The sequence below is a fragment of the Lontra canadensis genome, unplaced genomic scaffold (assembly GCF_010015895.1).
Source record: "Lontra canadensis isolate GAN:19392208 unplaced genomic scaffold, GSC_riverotter_1.0 scaffold66, whole genome shotgun sequence".
Lineage (NCBI taxonomy): Eukaryota > Metazoa > Chordata > Mammalia > Carnivora > Mustelidae > Lontra > Lontra canadensis.
In genome coordinates this window covers 6,751,408-6,778,186 of record NW_022631060.1, presented here as the reverse complement: position 1 = coordinate 6,778,186, position 26,779 = coordinate 6,751,408, and the positions used below count along the sequence as shown (strand labels likewise).

Here is a 26,779-nt window from a genome sequence, read left to right as displayed (position 1 = left end):
GGACACACGACCTTACCCCAGGTTCGCTTACCCAAGCACCCACAGAAAACACCTCAAGAGACCCGGCTCATGACCACACATTCAGGGACTCACACCCTCTCCTTGAGTGTCACAGGAGGCAGGTGTCAATCCTAGCGCCAGCTGTAGGACCTGGGCACTTCCCTTTCCTGGTCTGAACCTCACTCTCCTCCTGCCTAAAACGGGGCTAGTTCCCATCTCTTAGGACTGTGGGGAGGGTTAGTACAGGGTCCCCTGCACATGCACCACACATAGCCTGTGATTACAATCCCAACAGCTTACAGCCTCAAACCCACAGCTTTTCCCTGCTTGTCTCTGAGTTGGAGACTCCATGGCTGTCCCTGAGAACCTTCTGGGCTGGGGTCCTGTGGCATCTGTGGGGGCTGAGGTGGAGGCTTTGGCTGTACAGAGGACCCACCCCTGTCTACCACTGAAGGGACTCAGAGGGGAGAAATGATTCATCCAGCGTCCGTCCAGCCCAGCCCACATTCCCCACACAGCTTTCCAGGGCTGGCTGCTCGACGCCCTCCCTGGAATGAGGTGTGGCCACTAGAGAAGTCCATTCTCTTGTCGCATGGGTTGCCTGATCCCCACCGCTATCCCACTGGTAGAAACAGAGGACCCAGATGTCATCAAGAAGCATGAGCTTAAGCACTTAACAAGAGTTAGAAACTGAAATTCAACTGAATAATTGTTAGGGATTTGATTGACTTTACTCAACAATTCACATACTGGGCAGCAGCCCATCTAGCAAAGAGAGGAAGGAGCTCTGAGCAGAATGAAAGACTTATAGGCAGAAGGGAGCAAGGACAAGGATGTTGTACTGGCAAAAGAGTGGGTTGGGTTTTGCAAGGTCGCCTTCCTTTAGGGGATGGCAGAGGTCCATCAGGTGACCTAACTAGTGCTGGCAGGTGAGTCCTGATCCTTGTTAAAGATTCCATTTCTGTGGGCACCTGGGTGGCTCAGTGGCTTAAGAGTCTGACTCTTCTTCTTCTTCTTTTTTTTTAAGATCTTATTTATTTTAGAGAGAGAGTGTGCGCAAGAGTGGGGGCAGAGGGCAGAGGGTGAGAGAGAATCGCAAGCAGACTCCAGGCTGAGCTGGAGCCAGTTGCAGGGCTCGATCCCACAGCCCCTGAGCTAAAGTCAAGAGTCATGTGTCCCGCTCTTGATCTCAGCTCAGGTCTTGACCATGCTGCTGGTGAGAGGCAGAGCTGGGGTCTTCCATCTGCCGGAGCGTGTACACACCGCACAGAGAGCGATCTTGGGGCTGGGGTGGGAGCTTTTATCTCATTATCTATAGGAGAAAATCGAGCTCAGACAGCGAGAGGACATTTCCTATACAGGGACTTTGCAGGGAGTCCGAGTCTGGCTTCTGGACAGCGTGGGGATGGGGACTCTCTGGGGTGCGTGGGAGTGCAAGAGGGAGACCATGCACCCTTCCCCACGACAAGGTGGGAATCCATCTGCCCTTCTGCTTTTTAAAAAAGTGTATTTATTTATTTTTAAGTAATCTCTACACCTAATGTGGGACTCAGACTCAACACCCTCGAGATCAAGAGTTACATGCTCTTCTGATGGAGCCAGCCAAGAGCCCCTGTCCTTTCACTTTTTTGCTTGGCCCCCACTCCTGTCCCCGGGGCTGACCCAGGCCAATGGACATCTCTGGGTGCCATCCCAGCTTCAGTCCCTGCAGACGGAGTGCCATCAGATTCCCCGAGCCCCACTTCCAAGCAGGTTTGTCGGGAGCTGGGACTGCCAGGTTTGCTGAGTATGGTTGTTCAGGTTGCTCACTGCACAAAAGCTCCCAGCTCAGAGTGGTCACTTCCCCCTCTGCCACACAGGGGTGTGTGTGGCTGGAGGAGAGATGTCTTTTCCCAACTAGCACGCAGGTGCTGTAGGGGCCAGCACAGCCTTAGGAGGACAATGTGTACAGAAAAGTGTTCACACGAGGAGGGAGCTAGTTTTCTTCTGGTCTGACACCCCCACACCCTACCCACTTCAGGGTCCCCACGTAGATGTTTGATAATGGCACCTGCCCAGAAAATGCTTCCCTGAGCAGAAAAGGCATTGATTCAGCCCTAGCTGGAGGACTCCTGCCGGAGAGCATTTGCCCCTAGGGTCTATGACCAGTGGGACCTACTGTCACCATGGCCCCCCTCCCAGCCTCATGACAGATTCCCGGGCCCGGGCTGAGGTTGCTGCTTTCCTGCTTCCCCACCCTCCGAGCAGAAGAGCTGAGCCCTTGGAGGGCAGGGAGTCTAGGAGCTGACTCCAGGGGTAGGTCCCCCCACCCTACCTGCTGCAAAGCCTGGACTGCATTTGATGCCCTAAAGCTAAGGTATTGCCCAGAAGGCACAAAGACCTGAACTCTAGTGGCTCTAACCCCCAACAGTGATCTTGGGCTGGGCACTCCATTTCCCCTTTCTCTAGTGAGGTTATCAGTGCTGCCTGCAGAGGGGGAGGGGATCCGAGAAAAGGTTCTGGGAAGTGTGGGCGAGTGGGTTATACTTAAGCTACAGGTACTTTAGTGGGGCAGGGATGAGGGAGGGAGGGCCCTGGAGGTTCTCTTTAACTCCCAGGGGCCCAGATGCTGCCCCACATTCCAAGGAGCTGGGACTCAGGCTGGGGCAGGGCCAAGAGTATGGGTGGGAGCAGGAGAGAGAGCATCTCCAGGAGGACAGACCTGGGTGAGCGCCCAGTTTTAGGGGACAGTTTCATGGCTGCTGATGTGGAGGCAGGGGTAAACCTGGGGTCTGCCACGTGCTGTGAGATCTTGGCTAAAAGTCCTCCCCTCCCGAGCCTCAGTTTCCCCCAGGAAACTCTGCAGACCTGAGTCTGGACCTCTATGTTCCCTCCTCTCGGCGGTAGGCTCCCTCGGGTATGGGATGGTCTGCCCGAGACCCAGGGCCTGGCCAGGCACATACTAAGCACCAAATGAACATATGTAAGAGCGAGTGCCCTGTCACCAGAGCATTCCAAATCAGGGCTCTGACCAGCAGCCAGGCCAGTGTTCCAGCACAGCCACTGGGAAACGCAGGTTGAATATTCCACCATGGAAACAGGAGTCCAGACGCTTTCTCCCACTGCTCCAAAGTCCTGCCATGCCCTGCCACCCTCCCCCATGCTGGGGCAGGCCCCCAGGGAGGCAAAGCACCCTGGAACGGGCACTGTAGGGACATAAGCTGGTACGGGAGCCAGCCCTGTTGCCTTGTTGTCCTGGTGATGGCTCATGTCACGGGTACCCCAGGCACCCACAGGGGCAATTATCAAGTGTGGGAGGGAGTTTCCATGGTGGCAGTCCCGAGGGGGCGCAACCAGAGCTTTGGGGGTGGGCAAGGGCCTGTGGGACCTTTCTCCTTTGTCCTGGTACAGTAGGCTTTTGTTCTGGCCTGGCTGTCTCTGAGAGCCGGACAGGACCATGGGTGGGGGGCAGACTTGGGTTAGAGTCCCCCCGCCCCTGGGGGTCCTGAACCAACCTGGGAGGAGGGGAGGAGTAGGAAGTAGACCCCCACTTTGGAGCCCAGCCTCCACTTGGGGACCCTTCCTCCCGCAGGTGCCAGAGCCTTACCTGCCCGCAAGAGCGCTGGGCGAGGCGGCTCCCCATTGGATCCTGTGGCTGGTAAACAGCTTTCAGCAGCCAATGGGCAGCTTCGGTGTGTCCCGTGGGAACCCGGGGAGGGGGGCACAGAGAGGCAGGGCTGGGGTGGTCGGTGGTGAGGGTGGGAGGAGAAGGGGGTGGGGAGCCTTCAATCCAAATCTATCCAGGCTTCTGCTCAGTGAGCCTTTATTCTAGGCCTCTCCAGGAGCCCTTTGGGGTCCCCTAGCCCAGCCAGGTGCCCTGCACCCCACACTCCTTCGGTGCCTGCTTCCATGTTTGCGAGGGCGGGCGCACCAGGATGGCTCTGCGGGAGAATGGCAGGCCCGGACCCGCGACACCGCACTCCGTGGCCTTCCTTCATCCTCGTGTCGCACAGTCCCTGGCCAGGGAGACGCCAGACCCCAGCGGTAAAGTGCAGGGCCCGTTTCTGAGGCGGGCATCAGCCCATCGAGCAATCGGGCTTCGGGAACACTGAGTCCATGATGCCCTCAGAAGTCGAACCTTCAGAACCGGGTATCCAGGAAGGAGGTGGAGCCTCGATGAGACCTGGAGGGGCCCTCGAGAGGGGGACCCCTGGGCCGAGTCAGGAGCCCATGGAAGGTCTTTCCTCGGGTCTGGGGCTTGCGCCGCGGGGGCCTGGGCTCCTCTGGGGGCTGCACCACGATTTGGGGCACCTCGGGCCTGGTGCCTCCTCTCACCCCTGCCAGCTGCTGGGCCTCAAAGATGGCTTGGGCCCCAGGCAGGCGGGCCTGAGGCCTGGGGGGCGGCCCGGACGTGGACTCAGGCAGCCGGGCCAGCTGGACCCTGATTTCCCGCTGCAAGTCCTGCTCAGACAGGGCCACGCTGTGCACCTGTGGGGAGTGGCTGGTAGTGAGTGTGCCCAGACTGGGGGGGTGGGGCAGGAAACTGTGAGGTCCCCACAGGGCGGGCAGGACACAGCTCCAGGAAGTGGCTGAGGGCTGAGGGACTGACAGCCAGACTCACTAAGGGAACCGTAGAAAGCTACTTGAAGCCTGGGGTTTTCAGCTTTTCTGCTGCTCAGAGGACAGGAACTGAGCCCCAGGGCTCACTCTGACTTCTGGCTGCGTGACTCAGTTTCCCCACCTGAGCAGCAGGGGCTGGGCCATTGTGGAAGGCAAGGTGGCGGGGGGGCACCCACCTGGGACATGAAGACCTCCTCCTGCAGCTGGGTGGGTGGGATGGCTCGCAGGGCACCGAGGGTCTCCAGGAGCCCGGGGCAGGCCAGGCGCTGTTCTGTGGTGCCCAGCGCCAGGCGCACGAGCGTCAGCCCCACTCGGAATAGCACCTTCACGCCTGCGGGCCGGGGGGCTCACTCAGTGCAGGGCCGACCTTGCCCCTCCTCGGTTCTGTACCTGACCCTGCCCTCCGCCAGACGCCTTCCACCCTCCTGCAGCTCTGCAGCCTGACTCAGACCAGGAGCAGTGACAGTGGGACCGCGACGTGGGGGCTGATGCTTCCGGGCAGAGCAGCGTGCCAGCAGCCAGGGGACACAACTCCCCACACCTGCTCTCTGCGTCTCGGCAGCTGGTCCCTGTGAAGAAGGCCTTTCCAGCTCAGTTCTGTGACCTTCTCTTTCTAGAGAGATTCTCGCCAGAGCTCTTTGCCGCTAAGCCAAGAGCATAGAGCAGGCGAGCACACACCCAAGCATGCACGCTCACGGGCACGCGCAGGTGTGAACTTGGGCTGTCCCACAGCCTCAGAATCCCTTCCAGGTAGCCTCGAGTCTGGGGACCACTGAGGCCTAGTGACAACCGTGCCTCATAAAGAAATGATCACCACCACTCGTGTCATCTCCATGACGAAACAGAGCTTATGACATTGCCTGTCCTGTGCTCGGTGGAGAGGACAAAGAGGGCTCGGCCTGCCTTGCCTGGTCCTTGAGATCTGGGGCTGGAGGGGTGGTGACACATAGATGGCAGCTTGGACACCTGTGACCAGAGCTCTAAGGGTGCCTGTAGCCAACTGGGCACATAGTAGGTGCTCGATAAACGTACTGACTGATTAATGCCATTTTTCAGTTGTAACTGCCAGACAACCCATAGAGAACAGAACGCAAGTGGGTCACTGATGGGGGTACCGAGACAGAGCCCCAAAGTCCTAAAACGTCCCACTCAGCTCTGCCCCAAACTCCCCCCACTCTTGGCCTGACCTATCTGGCTTCCTCTCTCTCCACACCCACACCCCCAAGTTGGCAGCAGCCTGGACCGTGTGGACAGTGTCTCTCCTGGCCTCCCGACCTCCATGGCGCCCTGCAAGTCTGCCGCCCCCATGGAGAGGCCAAAAGCATCTTGGAAACAGCACTCTCCTCCTACTGTTCCCTTAACACTCTGTCACACCCCTTGTTTTATTTTCTTCATGGCACTTATTACAATCTATAAATACCTTTTTTTTAAAAGCTCTGTGCCCAACGTGGGGCTTGAACTCACGACCCCGCGATCAAGAGTCACATGCTCCACCATGGAGCCAGGCAGGCGCCCCTATAAATATCTTGTTAACTTGGTTGCTGTTGGCTCCCATCCCCACCCTCACCAGAATGTAAGCGTCGTTCACGCAGCGGTCCCGGCGTCCTACAGCCATGCAGGGCACAGCGAGGGCTCACCCATTGCTCTTCCACTCCTACAGGCCCTGTCCCTGGCACTGGCCATGCTCACTGAGCCCAGTCCCCGAACAGCTCCGCTGCTGGGATCTCCCCAGCTCTGTTCCACATCCCTGTGCGGGGAGCCCTTCCCTGGCCCCAGCCCGCCCCCAGCAGAGCCTCCCTCCCTCTGGGAGTCTCGTCACAAAGGCAGGGGCAGCCAGTCATGGCATGGCAGGCGGGGGCTGGGCTGCTCCCCCCAGAGCCAACCCGACGCCATCAGCCTCGGCACGCTCTGGCACCCGCGGCCAGGACCAGGATTGGCAGTGGCAGGTGGGGCAGAGCGGAGCTGGCACTCTCGTCCCTGTGCTCACCCTGAGGCTCCCAGCCCAGGCCACGCCTCCCCTCCAGCTGTCCACTCACCCTCGCTGAGGAAGGCGTCCCAGACACGCAGCACGGTGGGGAAGGGCAGGGAGCGGGCGAAGAGACACAGGAACCACTCAGGCAGGTAGAGCAGAGGCCCGACGCCCACCTGCTGCAGGTGCTTGTGCACGCGCGGGAGCAGCCGTCGAAGCAGAGCCGTGAACACCTCGGCATCCAGCTGCACGGCCTCCTGCAGCCACGTCCATCAGCACGTCCACTCCTGAAGCCCAGGCCCTGCCCCTCTCCGTTGCCCGGGCCCTGCCCGCCTGCCCAGTCCCTCCCCGCGCCCTCTGGCCCCCTCCCAGCTTCTCACCATATGGGGCCCATAGTAGCCGGGGAGGTAGACCTCGCAGATCTGTACCAGGCACCAGAAGGCCTCCTGGGTAGGGGCACAGGCCATAAGCGCCCCCACCCAGGGGATCACAGAAGGAACCGCAGGGTAAGGGAAAGGAGCACAGGGAAGGGTCCTCTGTACCCTCCGGGGTGACTCTGAGCCTGGAGCCTAAGCTCCGGCTCTTACTGAAAGTCTCCCCACTGGCCAGAGGCCTATCCGTGGGTTTAGGGAGTCGGAAGTCATAGGGTTCATGATGTTGAATTTCAGAGTCACAGATTTGGGCTCGATGGTCAAGGGTTGGGAGGGTCCCAAAGTTCAAGTCCTGAGCTCTTGGGGTCATTGAGATAATAGTCACAGGGCTCAGAACTGGGAATCATGAGGTCACTGGGGCAGGGAGCAGGGGCCAAGGGTCCCAGGTTCCTGGAGTCAATGTCGTTGGGCTTGAGGGTCACTGAAGTTGGTGGTCATGAGGCCCTAGGTCGCTAGGACAGGATCTGGGATTTAAGGATCCCAGGTCCCTGAGTCCAGAGTTCCTGGGGTTGGGGGGGTGGCAGTCATGGATCCAGAGCCCGGATGACTAGGTCCATAGGTCACTAGGATGTGGGTCAAGGGTCTCAGGGGCCTGAAGTCCAAGTCCCCAGGGTTGGGGGTCATGGATCCCTGGGATTGGGGTTTCAGGGTCCCAAGCCTCTGGATTGGGGTCGAGGGCACTCACCTCTGGGGGCAGATGCATGAGCAGCACAGCGGCCACAGGGCCTTGGGCCTGACAGTAGCCCTGTTCAGGCCGATGCAGGGTGTAGGCCTTGAGTACCTGCAGGAGCCCCTGCTGCCTGTGCCAGGAGACCCCATCAGGGCCGGTCCTCCGTGTTCCCCTCCCCCACCCTCAGGGGGCCTCTTCCCAGGCTATAAAGCTATGGTAGGGGTCCAGGCTGATGGCCCTGGAGGCTGTGGGGCTGGAGGTCCCTCGGTGTCACTGGCCGCCTACCCGTGACCCTGGGGCGACACAAACATCTCGTGTAGAGGGAACTGGCGGTGCAGGTCCCGGCTGATGGTCTCCATCCACTGTGGGTCTCCAGGGGCTTCGGCCAGTTCCTGCGGGCAGACAGCAAGGTGGGTGTGAGGGCTCAGAGTGGTGAGGGGCTCTGGAAAGGGGAGACAGGGACCCCTGGCAACAGTTACCTGATAGGTGCCTGGACTGTTCTGCTGACACACATGGGCCCCGCACAACAGGGGCCAGCAGCGGGCCCGCAGAGCCGAGGGGATGCCTTTCCGGCACTGCATCTTTACCTGCGGGTGAGGCCAAGGCCAAGTTAGATGAGCCAGGCCAGCATCCCCCGCTCCTGCTGGCACATCCCAACCCCAGCCTGTCACGGGGCAAGGGGCACTTTGGGTGGGAGGGGAGACAAAGGCAGGAGGTGCTGGGACACAGGAGGGGTAAATTTTACCAGGACAGGGACAGAGGGAAAGCGGGTTGAGACAGGGAGCCCCATGCTCCCCTCACCTTCTTGTACCGCCGAGACATGGTTTTCTCCCAGTGCGAGGTCATCTCTACCCACTTCATCTCCCGCTGGCGGATAAGGTCTGCAGGAGGGTGACCTGGCCTGCGGGCACATGGCACAGGCACGGGGGCATTGGCTAGCCGTTACCCAGGGCCCACATCTGCCATCCTCCATGCTGTCCCGGGAAACTCAGCTCCTGGCCCTGGAGATCTCTGGGGAGCCCTGGGGGGGTAATCTGTCACCCAGGAGCTGCCAGTGGTTGTCATAGGGATAGGAAAGGATGTGGCTCTGATGTGGCAGAAGCAGGAGATACTGAAGGGGGTGTGTAGATGTGTGTTGGGGGAGGGACCGTCTGGCTGTCCCCTAAGATAGGAACACAGACAACTCATTAAGAGAAGCAAGGTGGACAGAGCCGTGGACTAGAAGCCAGGAGTCCTGAGTTCTAATCTGATTCCATCTGATCTGCTGTGTGACCTTGGGCAAGTTCCTATCTGGATTGTTTTCCTGTCTGTATATTGGAAAAGGGAGAGGGGAGAGGTAGAGGTGTGGGTTCTTTGGTTGGGTGCTGGGATTTTGGGGGCAGATTAATAGGGGAAGACTATTTGCCTCCAAGGATAGGTGCAAAGTCTGAGAGGTTGGAGGTAAAAGAGGCATATGAGGGACATTGCTGCCTTGTCCCTGCCAGCTTTAGGACTCCACCTGGCGCATGAAGAGGGGTGACACTGACTGAGTTCCCAGACCCTCCAGGACCCTCGAGGTTGAGCCTCACTCCAAAATTCAGCCCTCAGCCCCCAACCTCAATCCCAGCACCCCACTGCCCCCCAATCCCTTCCCTTCTTACCCTGGTTCTGCTGAGCTGCCCCCAATGAAGCCATAGCGATCAGCCTGGCGATATGGGCTGGGCCCACTCAGCTCGGAGTCAGACCCCAAAGAGCTGGAGTCATCCTGCCCCTCGGAAGTTTGTACGAGGTCCTCCCCCAGGGCCTGGGCCATGGTGCCCCAGACCCAAGCTACCACGGGCTGTAGGATGTGGAGAAAGCCAGTGTGAGAGGCTGCTTCTGGCCGGCCTGGAACCTGGGCTCCCATCCAGCCCATCCCTAGCCCAGGGACCTGGCTGCAGGGTTCAGAGGGGAGAGGCATCAAGGCATCTCACCAAGCCCCTTCTGGCCCTTCTTTTATTGGGGTGGGGGGAGGGCCCTGAAGTGGCAGAAAAGCCAGGCTTCTGGATGGAGGCCCAGCCCCAGACTCAGCCCCTGCCCCCCCAGGCCAGCTTACCTCCCTGTTGCACCTCACCTCCTCCTCTCACTTCCTCCTCCGGGCAGCCTCAGCAACCAGCTGGGGGGCCCCTCCCACACTCCCCTCCCAAGTGTGTGGCGGGGGTGATCACCCCTTCCTCTCCAAGGCTCTTCCGGCCTGCCCAGGGCTGTGGGCCCCTCCCCTCCCCTCCTCATGGGCTGAATGGCTGCAGACTTGGGTTCCTGCGGTGGGTGTGAAGGGGCCAGGACCCACCCTCGCCATACAGAGGCCAGGCCCCCTCCAGTTTTGAGGTTATCGGCTTGTAAAGCAATTCAGGATTCCAAGGAGACCTGAGTGGCTCAGTCAGTTAAGTCTGCCTTTGGCTCAGGTCATGGTCTCAGGGCCCTGGGATCAAGCCCCACATTGGGCTCTCTGCTCAGCAGAGAGTCTGCTTCTCTCTCTGGCTGCCTCTCTGCTTCCTTGTGATCTCTCTCTCTGTCAAATAAATAAAGTATTTTAAAATTTTTAAGATTCCAGTGAGAATTATGGTTTATTCAATATTTGCTTTTTACAAGGTAATGTTTTGAATATGCACATAATACGGCATTAGTATGCACTCAGCAGGTAACAGTGGCTCTTACAAAAAATACTAATTTAGCGTGCACCACAGGGCGGACCAAGTTGGGTTCAGAGTGTAGCAGCAGGTGGCTGGGTCTGGCCGGCTGCCTGGGGGCCACAGAGACTCAGGAGGTGGATGCCAGGGTCTTGGACCAGCCCCCTGCTATCTCTGAGTCTCAGTTTCCTTTTTGGCACTTCGATGACTTAATCCGCAGCGTTTGGAGAATCGGTTTTTAATGTGCACACACCACACTCCCGCCCAGGGTGGGAACGGCTGGTTAGCCTTTGATAGAAAAAAACAACTTTCACGGTACTTCCGGCCCCATGTTCTCGGAACGGGTCACTCCTAGGGGCGGAACGAGACTCAACCCCGCCCCGCCAAGCTCCACCCACCGGCCAGGCTTCGTCGTAGACAGACCAAACCCAGCCCAAGACCCGCCCATTCCCCTATGCCCCGCCCCCCAGACCTCCGCGGCCGCTGCGCCCGGCGTCCAGAGGGGGCGCTAGAGCGCGGGGGCAGCGCGCGGGGCGGGGCGGCAGGCCTAGGAGGCGGGGCGGCAGGCCGGGGCGAGGCGGGGCGGCAGGCCGGGGCGGGCCGGGGCGGGCCGGGGCGGGCGGAAGGAGCGCCAGGCCGGAAGGAGGCAGCGGGAGGGCGGGCGGCAGGATTGGGCCCGGAGCTGCTGGGCCGGAGCGGCGGCGCCGCCATGTCCGACAGCGAGAAGCTCAACCTGGACTCTATCATCGGGCGCCTGCTGGAAGGTTGGCTGGGGCGGGGGACGTCGGTGCCCGCCGCGCCCCGGCCCCCTGCCGGGCCCGGAAGTGGTGCGCGGGCGGGCCTGCCCCTCCCAGGTCCAGCTTAGACTGGGCGGGGACGGGCCTCGAGGACCCGCGTCCACAGCTGGCCCCCCCCAAGGCGCGGGGCGCTTGGGACGTTCCGGGGACGCTCTGGCACGGGGAGCACCCCCTCTCCTGGGCTGGGGGTGCACAGGTTGGCCTGTGCTCCTGGGGGTGGAGGAGAAACATAAGAAATCTAGCTCCACCCCTCGCAGGGATCGTGCGCTGTGGGTTGGGCTGTTGGGTGGCAGGCCCCCCGACGCACAGCGGACCCCCTCGAGGGGTCCCATCCTGGGAGGCTCAGCAGCAACAGCTGCCCCTGGGCAAGGAAGGGCCGAGGAGACCCAGGCGCCCTCAGCTGTGCCAACAGGGCCACTTGTGTCTCCCACCTTTCTCCTGCCTGAGGGACCAGAGTCTTGATGCCCTGTTCCGCCCCCAGTGCAGGGCTCGCGGCCTGGAAAGAATGTACAGCTTACAGAGAACGAGATCCGTGGTCTGTGTCTCAAATCACGGGAGATCTTCCTGAGCCAGCCCATCCTTCTGGAGCTGGAGGCACCCCTCAAGATCTGCGGTGAGCCCCCCGCCCCCCCTCCGTCTCGGCCCCTTTTGCTTTCTGAAAGTGGCGTTCCCCGTCCCTTGCCCCCCAAGTCCTTGCAGTGCTCCTCCCTGGCGCCCAAACTTGGCCCTGGGTTCAAGTGTGGCCCCTGCCCCTAGCGCTGAACCAGTCCCCTGGGTCACAGGTGACATCCATGGCCAGTACTACGACCTCCTGCGGCTATTTGAGTACGGTGGCTTCCCTCCAGAGAGCAACTACCTCTTCCTGGGGGACTACGTCGACCGGGGCAAGCAGTCTTTGGAGACCATCTGCCTGCTGCTGGCCTATAAGATCAAGTACCCCGAAAACTTCTTCCTGCTCCGTGGGAACCACGAGTGTGCCAGCATCAACCGCATCTACGGCTTCTATGATGAGTGTGAGTAGGCTTTCCAAGTCCTTAAGTGACTCGGCTGTCCAGTGAGACCCTCACGTTGGGTTGGCAGTAAAGTTACCGGTGTCTACAGATAACTGCAGACTGAGATTTCTACAGGGGACGCCTCTGCCCTCCTGGCCTGGGGTCTGGCGCCCAGGAGGGGTCGGTCTGGTGAATGGCTGCTGACAAAGACTGCCCAGTGTCCTCATGCAGGGCCCTGCCTCATGACACTCCCCTCCAGCACATCCCTTAAGCACTTAGGATGCCTCTCTGGACTGGAATCTGCCCACCCGAAGCTGAGATAAACCAGACCTCGTCTTGGCCTGGCCTGCTCCCTGGGTGGAGCTCAGGTTCCTGTGGACTCAGCTGCTTTAGAATTCTAGGAAGGCTGGTAGGCAGCGGGGACGGGGGAGGGGGCGTCTCTTCTTGTCTGCCACTGCCTGCTCCCAGCTGTGTCTAGCGCCGAGTGCCTTGGAGGGCCCAGAGACCCAGGCTGGGTGTGCGGCAGACAGGCCTCCTGAGGCCTGTCATTGCTCCCGACAGGCAAGAGACGCTACAACATTAAACTGTGGAAAACCTTTACCGACTGCTTCAACTGCCTGCCCATCGCTGCCATCGTGGACGAGAAGATCTTCTGCTGCCACGGAGGTGAGGGAAGGAAGAGCCCCTGGGCCACATCCCCGGGGGCCCTGGGAGGAGGCTGGGGGCTGGGGGGCTGATGTATTCCCAGCTCTCCCAGGGCTCCGGCTTTGCTTGTCACTTCTTCCAGGAAGCCCCCACCACCCCTCCCCAGTACTCCGTTCCACTCTCCCCCACTTTGGCCTTGGCGTTGTGTGTGGACTGTGTCTCCTTTGTTCAGAGAGCTCTGTGGTCCTTGAGGCCGAAGGGGATGACTTCTGCCTGCCTGGACTCCTGGGACTTTAGGAGAGCGCCAGGGGGTGGCAGGTGGAGGGGAGACTGACCAGCAAAAGCTTTGTGGGGCAGGGGGTCTTTGAGGCTTGAGGAAGTGACCTGTCCCCTCTCATGCTCCCCCAGGCCTGTCCCCAGACTTGCAGTCCATGGAACAGATTCGGCGTATCATGCGGCCCACAGACGTGCCTGACCAGGGCCTGCTGTGTGACCTGCTGTGGTCTGATCCTGACAAGGACGTGCAGGGCTGGGGCGAGAATGACCGTGGTGTCTCCTTTACATTTGGGGCCGAGGTGGTGGCCAAGTTCCTGCACAAGCACGACTTGGATCTCATCTGCCGGGCACACCAGGTGGGCCGGCAGCTCTGGGGCGGGTGGGCGCGGGGGCTGGGTAGCCAGCACCTGCTGAGCCAACTTCCCCCATCCGCATCCAGGTGGTGGAAGACGGCTATGAGTTCTTTGCCAAGCGGCAGCTGGTGACCCTCTTCTCAGCTCCCAACTACTGTGGCGAGTTTGACAATGCAGGCGCCATGATGAGTGTGGACGAGACGCTCATGTGCTCTTTCCAGGTGGGGATGGGAAAGGTAGTGGCCTCTGACTCCGTGGCTCAGACCGTGAGCCTGACCAGCTCTGTCTCTTTCAGATTCTCAAGCCCGCGGACAAGAACAAGGGGAAATACGGGCAGTTCAGTGGCTTGAACCCTGGAGGCCGGCCCATCACCCCACCCCGCAATTCCGCCAAAGCCAAGAAATAGCCTCTGCGTGCCCGCACTCTGCCCCAGGTGGTGGATTGTACAGAAATTATGTGGCCGTGGGGGGTGGTTCATGCTGGCCCCCCAGGCCCACCTGTCATGGGGAACACGGAGCCTTGGTGTATTTTTCTTTTTTTTAATGAATCAAAGCAGCGTCCAATCCCCCAGGGCTCCTTCCGCCTGCACCTGCAGTGGTCGCACGCAGGATCCTGGGGCCGAGGCTGCAGCTCAGGGCAAAGCAGGGCCAGATGTGGGTTTCCAGCCTTGCTTGGCCTCAGGGCCAGCAGACAGATCCTAGGGCAACCCATCTGGTCTCTTGAATAAAGGTCAAAGCTGGATTCTCGCCATGGCCTCTGTCTCCCTTGTCCCAGGGACTGGGCTGGCAGCCCTTCTATCCAGGGCCACTTGGGAGGACTGGCTTGCTGGGCATGAGGCCCCAGCCAGGGTAATCCCAGCCATAGGCTCAGGTCCACAGGGACTTAGAATCCCAAGCCAGGGCCAGACGGCACAGAGAAAGGAAGAAAAAGTTAGCTGGCCACAAGAGATCCCAAAGGTGTGCCCGGGATTTGGGGGAGGGACAGGTCATGATTGTCAAAGAAGGTAGACCGGCAGGGGCCAAGAGCCCCTCTGTGATTTTTGTCTTAGGGAGGTACACTTAGGGAAGGCAGGTGTCCAGCCCTAGCCACATGGTTGGAGTCTGGCCTAAAGGCCTACAGAGGGGCTGGGTAATGGGTGAGGGACATTCCATCAGGGGGCAGCTCGGTGCCAAGCCTAGGAACAGACATGATTGGTTGGAAGTTGATGAGAAGACGGGACCCAGGCTAGTCCAGATAGCCAGGAGGCACCTGGAGTGGCAGCAGGACTGGCGCTCAGCTCAGCACAGCCCACCCTGACCACTGGCCGGGTACAGAGCAGCCCTATCTCCGGGCTGCTGCCTGGGGAAGCGGGCAGCTGCAGCTTCATCTAGTCCAGAGCCTCTGGACACAGGCTTGTCCTCAGCTCAGCCTTCACCCTCACTGTCTTCAGCCAGCACAGGGCTGGGGCCCGGAGGGGAGTGTGCAGGGGCGAGGATGGAGCCAAAGAACAGCGAGCGGAACTGGAAAGGGAACAGAGGAAGCGGAGTGAGTTCTGGAGGCTCCCTCCTTGCCTCCCACCCCCCCCCCCCCCACCCCCGCTCCATCTCCAATCCCTACCTTCTTGGGTGGGGGAGTCCCAGGCTCTGTACTGGGCTCGGCATCATTGTCCTCAGAGTAGGGGCCAGGGCTACAGGGGGGCCGGAGGCCGGGGGAAAGGGGAATGGAGGGTCCTGCCCGAGAGCCCTCACTGTCCACAGTCGTTTCCATGGCGATCATGTAAGAGTCGATGTCGTCATTGGCAAAGTCATCCAGGTGGGGCGTGCTGCTGGCAGGGAGAGGGTGTCAGCGAGCCACACAGAAGAGGGTATAGAGGCAGGACCCCACTTTAGAGGACTGAGAGAGCAGTAGAAGCCTCATGACCACTGCTGATCTCGGGGCTTCGTGACTTTCTCATTTGTTTGGGGGAAAGATGCTGAGGTTCAGTGGCAGCTTCCTACAAGGCGCGGGGCCTGGAATCCGTTTGACCGGAGTTCAGATAGGGGCCTGAGGGAAGCATCCTGGGAGCCGGTTTAGCTCAGCTGGGTAGAGAAGCATCGAGTCCTCTGAGCTAGGCCACCTGGGGCCAAAGCCTCTGCCCTCCCCGGAGACCGAGCTGGAGAGCACTGGGGCCCAGGGACGTGCTGGGCGGGGGGCCAGACCAAACTTCCTCTGCTTTGGCTACACTGGGCCGGTCGTCCTCCCCAGCCCACCTGCCCTTCCAGCCACCTGCTCTCCCCAGCCCCAGCCAGCCCCCTGCCTCCCAGCAGCCTGTTCCCTCCTTGGCCCGGGAAGAGGCTCAGAAGGGAGGACTCAGCCAGAGAAGGAAGCCAGCCCGACCTTGGGGACACTAACTTGGGTGGGAGGAGGGCTCTCTGAGCACAGCTGACCAGGAAGGCTGAGCCGGAGAGGCTGGGCTTGACAGGAAGTGTGCGTGCTGGGGGAGGTGCACAAGCTGCAGGCAGGAGGCTCCGGCCAGGGGGCCAGGGTGTGGAGGGATGGGGGTGGGGAGGAGCAGGCCGGCAGGTGGGCAGCCTCACCTGTGAGCCTGGAGGGGAGGCACCAGCCTGTGCGGCTCTGGGGAGCACAGGGCTGGGGAGTGCAGGTCTGACTCTGACATCGTGGCCAGGACAAAGTGTCCGTCCAGCAGGGAGTCCTTGACGGCAAAGATGGCTGGCCTAGGCAGACGGCAGGTCCCGGGCAAAGTCAGGGCCCTTGGGCTCCCGGCTTCCCAGAGCCTCCCCTCCCTGACCTGAGGCCGGGAATTACCTGCCTGGTGCATCAAAGTGAACGCTAAGGGACAAGTTTGCGGACTCCGCGAAGCTCAGGAGGCCCTGGGAGGGGGAAGCAGAGCCGTGAGGCCCCAGGCAGGGCGGGGAGGACGGTGGCGGGAGTGTGCTGGGGGGAACCTCACCCGGAATTCCTTGAGGCAGAAAGTGATGGCCGCCCCTTCCTGGGCCTGCAGCTGCTGGAAATCCTCCTCCCCGATGCTCATCTCGGTCACCATGGCTCTGACGGAGCTGTCTGCCAAGGGAGAAACAGGAGAGCCTGGGCTTCCGGACCCTCCCCTCTCCCACCCCAGCTCTAACCCCCTGTCTAAGGCCACGTCTGGCTCTCTCACCTGCCTCCTCCTCCTGGTAGCTGCGCAGGATGACCCTGCGGCCACAGCCAATGCCCAGCGTCACTTCTGCCAGCGCGGGGGGGGAAGGGCAGAACAGCCTCCCCCAGGACCCTGTGCGGGGCGGGGGGTACAGCATCACTCCCAAGGCTCAGCCCCGCCCCGTGGCTTCGCTCTTACAAGAGCTGAGGCAGGGCTGTGACCCCTGTACCATGTCGGAGGGGATCCACCATGTGCCGGCCCTAGCACGCCCCGGGAAGGACAAGGTGAGAAGGACATGGCTCCTACCCCATCCAAAGCTTTCTTTGGGGGCTGCTGGGGGAGAGAAGTCCCCTGCAAGGGATGGGGCAGACAACGGCAGAGCCCAGAGGAGGCAACAGAAAGCCAAACCAGGCCAGCAGCACCTGCCGTCCCAGGGGTGGGAAAGCCCACCCGGGCCATCCCTATAAATGAGACCACAGAAAAGATCTTCAATCTTTGCCTTTAAGGGATACATGTTGACAAATATGTACATATGAAATAACATCTGGAATTTGTCTCACAACCGTTGGGACAGGGGCAGGCATCCACTTTCACACAAATTTGAAGTTGTCCATGAGAAAAAAACAATTGTTCGTTTAAAAAAAAAAAAATAGCATCAAAATCCAGACCACCGGAGATACGTCCCTCTTTCTCTACCTGAAGGAGTCCTGAACAGCATTATTTCAACAGAACTCAGAAATAACAGACCGTCAGGACCCAAAGGGAACTTCAAATTATCACACCCCATGGCTACAAAAAGAAATGAACACGACTTTGGGCTATTCAAATGCAAGCAGCACACAGCTTAGGGTGGGAGGAGAGCCACCCCTCTCTACACTGGCCTTCGGCAGGGACCTCTGCCTCCACCGAGTCCCCATCTCCCGGGCTGGCACACCGCCTCCCCACTCTGATTTTCCCAGAACACCCCTGCCCCCACAGCACCTTATTCAGGCAGCCCTCCTGGACCATGACCTCCCTGTCCAGCCTCCTTCCTCGGCCTGTGGACTCCTCAAAGCTACAGTCCAGGCAGACAGGAAAAGAGACTACCCTTGAGTGGAGAACAGGCCCAGAAAGATGACCCCACCAGAGGAGAATTTTGAGCCCCTGAGTCACAAAGCTAGAGATGGACATCCAAGGCTGTTCAAGCCATGGAAAGAGGACTTAAGGGGAAGCCAAAGACATGCTTTCTAAAAAGAGGAGTCAGAAGCGGTCTAAGTGGCCAGAAAGCCAAGCTGGACCTTTGGGGTGGAGAACACAGGTTCCTGAAGACCGAGGAGCAAAGAGCGGTGCCCTCCTCCATTCCAGCCGCTGCCCTTAAACAGCGAGACCGACACGTGAAAGCAGGCTGGTCTGGATAAACCCTCTGAGGTTGAGAGAGAGGCAGAGAAGATGAAGAAGGTGTCTTCTTAAATTGACCCTGGAAGCTCCAAAGGAAAAAACAAGACCCACAGCTCGGTTTGTAGCTGGAGGACACACTCACCGCGCTGGGGCACGGAGCACATGCGAGCACAAGGCTGGGTCGAAGATGGCCTGCAGGGACTCGCAGTCCTGGAAGGACAGGTTGTGAGTCTTCCTCACCCCTGGATGGGCAGACAGGGTCTCAGTGGGCCTTGCTGACCTGCCCTCCACCCCTCCAACTAACTGCAGGCACCCCTGGGCCGGCCGGCCGCCCACTCACCGTATCGACAGTGCAGCTGGACCACCAGGCGGCTGCTCCTGCCATTCAGTGAGATGCAGCATTTCTCCACACTCTTCTCCACCGTGGCCAGTGAGCGGAAGGCGGCCAGGAATGACTGAGTGGGGGAACACATCAGCCCGGTGCTGTGTCTCCACCAACCAGCTCTCTCATCCCACGCAGGCCCTGGCCATCCCAGGCTCGGCACTGTCGTACCGGAAGGGAATGCCCACAACATGCCCGTTTACACCCTTCCAGGCCCCTCTTCAAGTTGTTACACACCAGTCTGGCATGCCTTGAAAGATCTGCTTACTTTTCAAGGACCAAAGTGAATGTCACCACTGCCCAGGTCCCTGGCAGAATCCGTCACCCTCACCATATCTCCCATCACCCTCTGTGGTGTCTTTCTTATGCTCCTCACCGCATTTTACACTTGCTTGCTCCTGCATACATCCCTCTCCCCAGTTAGCACCTTTTGAATGCCCCCAGGGCAGACATTTTGGGGTGGGGGGACCACGTGAACAGAGGGGACACAAAGCACAGTTGGTGAGGAAAAGGCCTCACCTTCATCAAAATCTTACAGCGCAGGGCTTCCTGACCAGGGGCGGCCGCCTGGTACTGCTGGAAGAAGAGTGGGGCAAAGAGGAAGCAGGCATAGGCAGAGCGAGAGGAGTTCACGGTCCGGAGAGAGAGCTGGGCCAGGAAAAGCAGGGGGAGGGACGCGATCAGGGGGCAGAGTCAGGCCCTGCCCTCTGGCCGGCTTTTGCTCACATACTCGTCCTAACGTCCGCCTCCTCCACCATCACCTGTTGAAATCCTCCCTCTCCTTCCGGTCAGCGGGTGCCTTCTCCATGAAGCCTTCCCTCCCCGAGTCCCCGGCAGCGACTGCTCCCACAGCAAGGGCCCTATACAACCGTCCGCGCACTCCACCTTTTCCCCCCTAGTTGCCCCCACCCGCCACCAGGCACTTCAGGGAGGGCAGTGGCTCTCGATTCACACACCGGCCTGGGGAGAGGGCAGGGCCCAGGCTGACGCCCCGACCACGCGCGGCGGGGGAAAACTCGGCAGACAGCTCTGCCCGAGGGCATCTGGCCTGACGCGGGGAGAAACTGGCTCCTGCCTGTAATCCCACCCACCCCCTCACCCCGTCTTCCAGGGGCTCCAGGTAGAGCTCCTCCCCGATGCGGGACAGGGAATGGACCGCCTTGCCGAGCACTGCGGGGAGGAGAAAGGAAACGGGGGTTAGGCTGGCGTCTCCGGCGGTCCCACGTGCCCCCGCCCCCCAAACCCGGTCGCCCCCAACTCACCCTTCACGTTGCCGCCCGTGACCAGACACTTCATGCTGCCGCCGGCGCCGAGGCCGAGCCTGGCCTCCCACGGAGCTGAGACCGGCGTCTGGCCCGCGGCGGGCCCTAGCCCGCCTGCCCGCAGCTCTGCTCCGGGTCTCACCCGCCGCCGCGGGTGCCCGGGGTTCCCTTCCCGCGCACCGCCCCCGGAAGCCCCGCCCCCGCGTTCTCATTGGCCCCTACGCGGGCACCTCCGTCACGTGAGAAAAACGCTCCCCGGCTCCGCGGTCACGTGACGGAGTCCACGGTGGGGGAGGGGGCCCGGCAGTCGTCACGCGAGCGGAGAGCGCCGGCCCCGGCCCTTTCGCGCCCCTGGGGAAACGGCCGGGCTTTGCGGGACCTCGGAGGCTGCGCCGCCGAGCACGAGAAGCACGGACGCGGCCGCAGGGCACGAGGTACCCGGTGTGAGCCGGCGAGCACCGGGCTCGGAGCGCTGAGATGTGCGGGCGAGCCCTCCTGCGTAGCTTAGTACGGTCTTCCCGGCGCCTCCGTGGATCCGGGGTTGGAGCTGGACCATCCTCGCGGACACAAAACCACCAGCTCTAGAGAGATTAAAGCTGTTTGCTGGAGGATCCCAGAGGGGAGAGTGGCCGTTCATTCTGGCTTTGAGGATCCGTTATGCATCCTTGAAGACCAGAAGATTCTCGGGGCTGAAAGGGGTAGAAGGGTGTACCTAGCTGGGGAAGCGAGAGGAGAGGGTTAGTGGCGCGTGGGCTCTGCCCCTTGTACGGGGAAGTGGTCCGTGAGCCTCGCAGAGGGATGGAGGCTGCCAAACGATGAGGGACACCGGTGGGAAGCACTGGAAACGTTTTACCAGAGTGGAATTGCGTTTATGTGGCCATTTTTAAAAGCCCCCAGGACTGTGCAGAAGAAGGGGGTTGGTCAGCCAGGGAAGTTTTCCCCTCGCCCTGGGCCCTGGGCTGCGGGTCTGCAAAGTGGAAGTCCAAAGGGACTGTCTGAGCTCTAGCCCCCACAGCACCAAGCTTCCCTAGTGTTTCAAAGGGCCCTGGGCACTCCTGCATTCCTTAGGGCTGGTTTGGCTCGGCCTTACCCTCCGGTATTGTCTGCCCTGAGGAGTGGTATTTGTCTCCCAGCCCTCTGCCCTCCAGCTCCTGGCCTGCAATGCCGGACCCTGCCTCTTTGTTTCTCCCTCTCCTTGCCCTCAGCTTCCGTGCATCACCAGACTTCTCTAGAATGCTAGGGGAGGCTATTCCTGCCTTGAGGGGTGGGGGAAGTCAGTGTAAATAGTACTACCTCTACCCAGGCATGTAAGTCACTGGGAGTCATCCTGGACCCTCCTCCGTCACTCCACATATAACAGCCCTTCAGCAAGCCCTGACTGCTCCATCTTCCAAACATATGGCATGGCTGTCATCCTGGCTCTGGCCACCATCTTCTGGCACCCGGACGACTATAGGAGCTGAGCGGTCTCCTGCCTCCCCACTGTCTTCTGCAGTCCGCTCTCCAGACAGCACCAAACCGACCTTCCTAAAACGTACCCCTTCTCACACGCTGGCTCCTTCTCTTCCTAGGGCTCAGCTTCAGTGGCTGGTCCTCAGAGAGGCCTTCTGTGCACGGCCCCCCACCACTTACCACAGTGCAACAGTGTTTGACATGTGTCTACATAGGGTGCTGTTAGGAAGCTTCCAGCACCTTCGCACAGTCCCATCCTTCCCTGGACAGTAGCTTCCTCCCCCCTACACCCTGTCAAAAAAATAAATCCACAAAAAAGAAAGAAAGAAAACCCACAAAAGAGCCTAGCATTAGCCATTCTCTTACTTCCCTCTCTTTCTCTCTCCGTCTCTCCCTCTCTCTACCCCTGTGTAACTCGGCATGGCTTTCACAGCTTTGCCCCGCCGCCCTTACCTGAGCAGCCCAGCTGAAGCAGGAGGCAGACGTCAAGTTTCTCTGGAAGGCAAGGAGTGGAAACAATCACACCCGGCCTCTGCCCCTGACACCTGTGGGGCTATAGGGTCCTAGGGCCTTGAGGTCTTTGAGGCAGGGCCCTGGGGAGGGAGGGGAAGACATAAAGTCCTCAGGCTTTATTTGTTTTTTGTTTGTTTATTTAAGAAAGGGGGGGCAGGGTAGAGGAAGAAAGAGTTTTAAGCAGGCTCCATCCTGAGCACGGAGCCCAACTCAGGGCTCCATCTCTGACCTGAGCTGAAACCAAGAGGCGGATGCTTAACTGCGTCACCCAGGCACCCCAAACTCGTCACGATTTTTAATGAGTCTTCACACACACACACACACACGAACTCTTTAGTTTTTTGTGTGTGTGTGTTTTTTTTTTAAGTAATCACTGTGCCTGATGTAGGGCTTAAACTCACAACATCAAGGGGCACCTGGGTGGCTCAGTGGGTTAAAGCCTCTGCCTTTGGCTCAGGTCATGATCCCAGGGTCCTGGGCTTTCTGCTCAGCAGGGAGCCTGTTTCCTCCTCTCTCTCCCTGCCTGCCTCTCTGCCTACTTGTAATCTCTGTTTGTCAAATAAATAAATAAATAAATAAATCTTTAAAAAAAAAAAAAGAACTTAAAAAAAAAAACAAAACTCACAACGTCAAGATCAAGATTTGCATGCTCTACTGACTGAGCCAGCCAGGCGCCCCTCTTTGGGATTTTTTATTAGTGTCTGGACACTCACACACACATGCTGCCAGAGGTCTGTTCTCACCTGACCCTTCCGAAGGGTTTGGACACCAGAAAGGAGCTAGAACTGGGAATCAGGAGTCCTGGGTCTCTAGTCTGTGCTTGGCTGCTGACTTGCTGTGTAACTACGCGGGTCCCTCTCTGTCTCTGCAGCGGTTTCCTCATTTGTATAACGTGCTTGGTGGTGTGAGATGCTCACTGAGGCTGCTTCCAACCTTGTGTTTTGCTCTGGAAGGGTGGCTCAACTTCCCTGGGCCCGTCATCTGGCCGCAGCTCTGGTGAGGAGCTGGGATTGGCCGTCCTGCTCCCCGCAGACTGCGGGACTGGAAGGAAGACATGACCGAAGGCAGGTGGCCTCTCCAGGCTCGCGACTGGCACAAGTAGTGACGCCTTTCAGGTCTGGAGGGCCTCGCGAACCTCAAAAACACTGTGTCTCGAGAGGGATCGGTATAGGAACCCAAAGACAATTCGGGGTCTGTGCCAGAAGTCGAGACCTGTATAGCTCCAGCCCTACACACCGTCTCAAGCAAGTCAAGGCCCTTCTTTGGGCCTCCGATTCTTCCTTGATAGATTGAGGGGCTTCACCTGAGATGCTCTCAGGATTTTTTCAACCCCAAATTCTTAGCCTCACCCCATATTCGAGGTGGCCTTCCGCAGGTGCGTAAGTATATGTGTGTGGTGAGGCAGATACCGAATGGAGGAAAGTGGTCACCATCTCAAACTTTTAAAGTACTTACCTGCTGGGAAATTTCCTCCCTTCAATCACCACTTCTTACCCAGCTGGTTAGGTTTAAAACTGCCAGAATTCAGGGGCGCCTGGCCACCCCGGTCAGTGGAGCATGGGACTCCTGATCTCGAGATTGTGAGCTCCAGCCCCATGTGGGGCATAGAGATTACCCGCAAATAAAATCTTTAAAGAAAAATGCGGGAATTCCCAGAGGGCAGTAATTTATTTATTAAACCTGCCTTAGATGCACTTCTCTGCAGGAGAGCGCATACAGGACAAAAACCCGTCTTTGCTGTGGAGGGACCAGCCCATGCCGAGCCTCTGCAGGAGGTCGTCTGGGCTGTGCACACACAGGAGACAGTCTTCGTGTGGTCTCGCTGGGGGACCCTGCCAAGAGTATAGTGTCCAGCCAGTTGGCAAGACTTGATCCCAGGTTGCGCGCTGAGACGGACGGAGGGCACTCTGGGTACGGGCCTGCCTCTGTCTGGTTCCACCACTTTCGGGGTGACTGCAAACGGGACACGTGGCTTTTGCTTTGAGCCTCGCCTGGACATTGCGGGAGGGGTACCAGCAGGCCTTCCCTCGGGGGGGCTTGGTGGGTTCGTTCCCCCGGTGTTCCTAAAGATCTAGTACACCTCCCCATACTTCAGGGTCAGGACCAGAAATGAAACAAATCCGCGTGGACAAAGCCTAGGGAATCCCACTAGGCATCTGGGAGGAAGGTCTCCCTGAAGGAACACTCCAGAGAAAGGCCCGGAGGCTGCCAGCGGCTGGAAGATGCTAGGAGGACACTAGTTGGGGCAGAAGTCAGCCCCGAGGAGAGCAGAGAGAAACCAGGGCTCTCTCTTCAGGCTGCAGGGTGGAGGCGGCAGGAGGGAGAGGGTTGGAAGTTTTTAAGCCCACAGCAGGGATGCAAAAGGGGAAGCTCCAGCTTGTTCACCAAAACCTGGCATGCTGGGGTTCCAGGGCCCCCTTGGAGCGCAAGTGAGGTAAGTTTAGGACAAATCAAAGGCAGCGTGCTTGCCCCAGCAGGGGAGGACACCGATGGAACTCATTACTCCAAGATGCGGTCTCGGCTGGAAATAGAAATAGCTTCACAAAAGGTTCAGATAAATCCACGGTTGACAGTTCCATTCATGGGCTGGAAGGGGAAGGAGGCTGCCTGGGGGCCTGCTGGCCTATGGGGAAGGCCGACCGGAGGCCACCCCTCGGGGCCCCTGTCAGGCGTCCCGGGCCCAGGAGGCAGTGCCAGTGGTCCAGGCCGAAGCCAGGCCTGAGCCCCGGGGCCCTTTCCTCCGCCCTGCAGTAGTCACCCACCACTGTCTGGGGAGACACGGGGAGGCCACCAGCCCTGTGAAAAGCGTCCTGGCCGGGCTGTCCCTTAAGGGACCAGCAGAGGGAGACAGACACCGCGCACAGTCCCAGCTTCCAGCCCAGACACCCGGTCACCGGGGCCAGGTGACAGCTCGGTGCCCAACACTGTGCTCTACACCCAGGGAGAAAGGGGGCCCGGAAGCCGACGTCCCTGGCTGGGATGGGGTCGCTGCAGTGGACGGGGGCAGCGGGCAGAGCGACTTCGGGCCGCCGGGGGAGGGCAGGGATGAAGGGCAGGGCGGCTCCGGAACCATCCGCAGCCCCGAGCCCCTGGTAGGCAGGGCGTGGGCCTTTATCGGTCCACACCGTTCCTCAGGGGACATAAAGGAGGTGCTTCTGGAAACTGGGGCGTGTGGTGCCCCCCTGAACTGAGTGCCAGCATCTCCCCAACCCCAGGCGCGGGTCCCAGGCCAGGTGTGGCCTTCCCCTCCTCGGCCCCTTGCCAAGCTCTCCTGGCCCTCTCCTTCTTCCCCCGAATACCCCTGGTACACCTGCTGGAATTCTTGAGCCCTGTGTCACTTAACGCACTTTGCAGCAGCCAGCAACGGAAACTCGGGGGGCTCTGGGGAGCAGCACGATGGGCCCTCTGAGAGGTGCATGTGGGGGCCAGGGAAGGGGGAGCTCCTCACAGCTCCAAACCACTGCTGTCGTGCAGAAGGACCCACGGCTGGGAAGCCCAGATGCGCCCCGCACAGCTAGGACCCGGTGACCACTCTCTCGTCCCCTCAGAGCTTCCTGTGCCCTGAGTGTCTGCCCTGCCCTCTCCAGCCCTCTGTCAGTTCACAGAACCCAGATGGGGAGGCTGTCTGGGATGCAAAGGCAAAAAGCTCAGGAATGGGTTATCGTGAGAGGAGAGTTGAACAAGGAACGGCCCAACTCTAGAACTCTCCATCCAACCAATGTCCGTGCCCTGTGGGGACGGGTCAGCATGGGGGTTGTGAGGCCTGGATTCGGGAGGAAAGCAAAACCTAAAGAACAGGAAGGATGCAGACTCGGAAGGGGAAGGTAGCGTCACCGGCAGAGCCAGGAGGATAGGGCGTGAGGAGGGGCAGATAGTAATACGCAACGCGATCTAGCCCTGAATGCCAGCGAATTTACTTGTATTAACTCAATTGTCCTTATTCTGAGGGAGGTATCGTTATCATCTTTCCTGTTCCATACAGGAGACAAGTGAGGTTACGTAGAAGGGCCAAGCGACTTGCCCAAGGTCACACAGCTAGTAAAGGCGGAGGGCACCCTCGCTCAGTGTCACTGTCCCCACAGTGCTGGGATGGCAGCCACTTGGGGTGGGACTGTGTGTGGTCCCAGGGAGGTGCTGCCATCCTCTGAGCCCCCGGGGCCCCCTGAGGAACGCAGACACTCTGGAGAAAGCCTGAGAGTCTGAAGGAGGGAGGCGATGGGGAGGGAGGGGACAGCGCGGGAGGAGCCGGCAGTGACTCAGCAGGGCCGGATAAGGATCTTCCAGCCCAGGGAGAGGTAACCCCACTCCTCTGCCAGGGGAGACAGAGTCACAGAGCCTGAGGCATGGGTTGGCCAGGGCAATGGAACATCCTGGGAGAATTGAGGGGAAACTCCTGGCAGGCAAGGGAGGAGTTGAGCATCTGGGGGTACCCCTTTGCCCCTGCCTTCCTCATGCTCTCATCACCCAGACATCCTTGCAGATGGGGAGATGGAGCCTAGGCAGGTCAGGGGAGAGGCAGGCAGCAGGACCAGGTTCCTCTCAGCCCCGCAGGAAAGCAGGGGGCAGGTGGGCGCGGTGTTCCCCGGGGAAGCTGAACCAGTCCAGGTGTGGGTGGGGGACCCAGGGCAGGGTAGGGCCGGGGCTGAGGTAGGAGGAGGTCCTCGGCGCCCAGGGTTTCCGCTGACATCACTACCAGCTCAGGGCGAGGCAGGGCCCTCTGGGCTCCTGCCCACTAGAGGGAAAGGGAAAGTGGACAGCCCTGCAGCCTCCCTTCCCCCTCCTGCCCTTGGCGGCCCCCAAGGCCTGCTCTCCGTGGAGCACGCACACGGGGATGGAGAGGCGGCCGCCTCAGGGATGCGATCCCGGGGAGCCCCCTCTGGCCTCTGGCAGCCCAGGCAGGGCCTCTGAGCCTACCTAGCCCTCACGCTGCAGGAGGACGGGTTGGGGGGCTTGGAAGCCTGGGAGAGCCCTCCGCCCGGCTGTGGGCGGTGGGTACCTATCACCCAGTCCAGCCCTCAGTCCACGGTTCAGACCCACTTGGCTGCTCGTGGAGTCTGTAATTCTAGATGAGGGGAATGGAGAGCTTCGGGGGGGCTGAGTCTCACCAAACCCGGAGGGCCCCAGGCAGGTGCCTGGCCCAGCAGCACACTGTCTGTTGGTGTCAGCAGTGGCTGGCGTGTAGGGCGTGAGAGCCCAGGTCTCCGGGTCTCTTTCTGTCCCAGGGATCCTCTCAGTGGCAAGTCCTGCGGTCTCCCCCCAACCCCAGGCACTCGGAACCCAGCCTCTTCCCCTGTGCGG

General features: G+C 60.0%; 3 protein-coding genes across 10 annotated transcripts; 1 reads left to right on the top strand and 2 right to left on the bottom strand.

The window, feature by feature from the left end:
- Positions 1-3,785: 3,785 nt before the first annotated feature.
- TBC1D10C (TBC1 domain family member 10C) lies at positions 3,786-9,839 on the bottom strand. 8 transcript variants are annotated; one of them, XM_032879621.1, is made up of 10 exons: positions 9,744-9,839; positions 9,310-9,488; positions 8,471-8,570; positions 8,149-8,256; positions 7,955-8,061; positions 7,685-7,799; positions 6,949-7,014; positions 6,636-6,825; positions 4,776-4,930; positions 3,786-4,467 (listed from the first exon to the last, which is right to left on the bottom strand). In XM_032879621.1, the coding sequence occupies exons 2-10, from the start codon at positions 9,459-9,461 to the stop codon at positions 4,120-4,122; spliced, it is 1,341 nt and encodes a 446-aa protein (XP_032735512.1). In that variant the 5' UTR covers positions 9,462-9,488; positions 9,744-9,839; the 3' UTR covers positions 3,786-4,119. The 8 variants fall into 8 exon arrangements, with proteins under 8 accessions (XP_032735512.1, XP_032735514.1, XP_032735511.1 ...); XM_032879623.1 differs by having other exon boundaries at positions 9,762-9,805; XM_032879620.1 differs by lacking the exon at positions 9,744-9,839 and adding an exon at positions 9,579-9,737.
- Positions 9,840-10,935: 1,096 nt separating this feature from the next.
- PPP1CA (protein phosphatase 1 catalytic subunit alpha) lies at positions 10,936-13,904 on the top strand. The gene is made up of 7 exons (XM_032879617.1): positions 10,936-11,081; positions 11,596-11,727; positions 11,897-12,127; positions 12,668-12,772; positions 13,160-13,383; positions 13,467-13,601; positions 13,676-13,904. The coding sequence occupies exons 1-7, from the start codon at positions 11,027-11,029 to the stop codon at positions 13,784-13,786; spliced, it is 993 nt and encodes a 330-aa protein (XP_032735508.1). The 5' UTR covers positions 10,936-11,026; the 3' UTR covers positions 13,787-13,904.
- An 826-nt stretch (positions 13,905-14,730) lies between these two features.
- RAD9A (RAD9 checkpoint clamp component A) lies at positions 14,731-19,707 on the bottom strand. The gene is given in 12 exon segments (XM_032879616.1): positions 14,731-14,879; positions 14,977-15,181; positions 15,936-16,073; positions 16,165-16,229; positions 16,310-16,419; positions 16,517-16,598; positions 16,600-16,627; positions 18,015-18,114; positions 18,213-18,327; positions 18,774-18,902; positions 19,354-19,424; positions 19,517-19,707. Coding segments are annotated over 12 exon segments (1,173 nt in total). The 5' UTR covers positions 19,551-19,707; the 3' UTR covers positions 14,731-14,783.
- Between the last annotated feature and the right edge of the window lie 7,072 nt (positions 19,708-26,779).

Coding starts and splice junctions, on each gene's coding strand:
- TBC1D10C (XM_032879626.1), bottom strand. CDS start 9,563: ATGGGCTGGATGGGAGCCCAGGTTCCAGGCCGGCCAGAAGCAGCCTCT. Junction 4,931..6,635: donor GGACGCCTTCCTCAGCGAGG/GTGAGTGGACAG, acceptor CCCGGCCCGCAG/GCGTGAAGGTGCTATTCCGA. Junction 4,468..4,775: donor AGGAGGTCTTCATGTCCCAG/GTGGGTGCCCCC, acceptor CACTCCCCACAG/GTGCACAGCGTGGCCCTGTC.
- PPP1CA (XM_032879617.1), top strand. CDS start 11,027: ATGTCCGACAGCGAGAAGCTCAACCTGGACTCTATCATCGGGCGCCTG. Junction 12,773..13,159: donor GATCTTCTGCTGCCACGGAG/GTGAGGGAAGGA, acceptor ATGCTCCCCCAG/GCCTGTCCCCAGACTTGCAG. Junction 13,602..13,675: donor CGCTCATGTGCTCTTTCCAG/GTGGGGATGGGA, acceptor TGTCTCTTTCAG/ATTCTCAAGCCCGCGGACAA.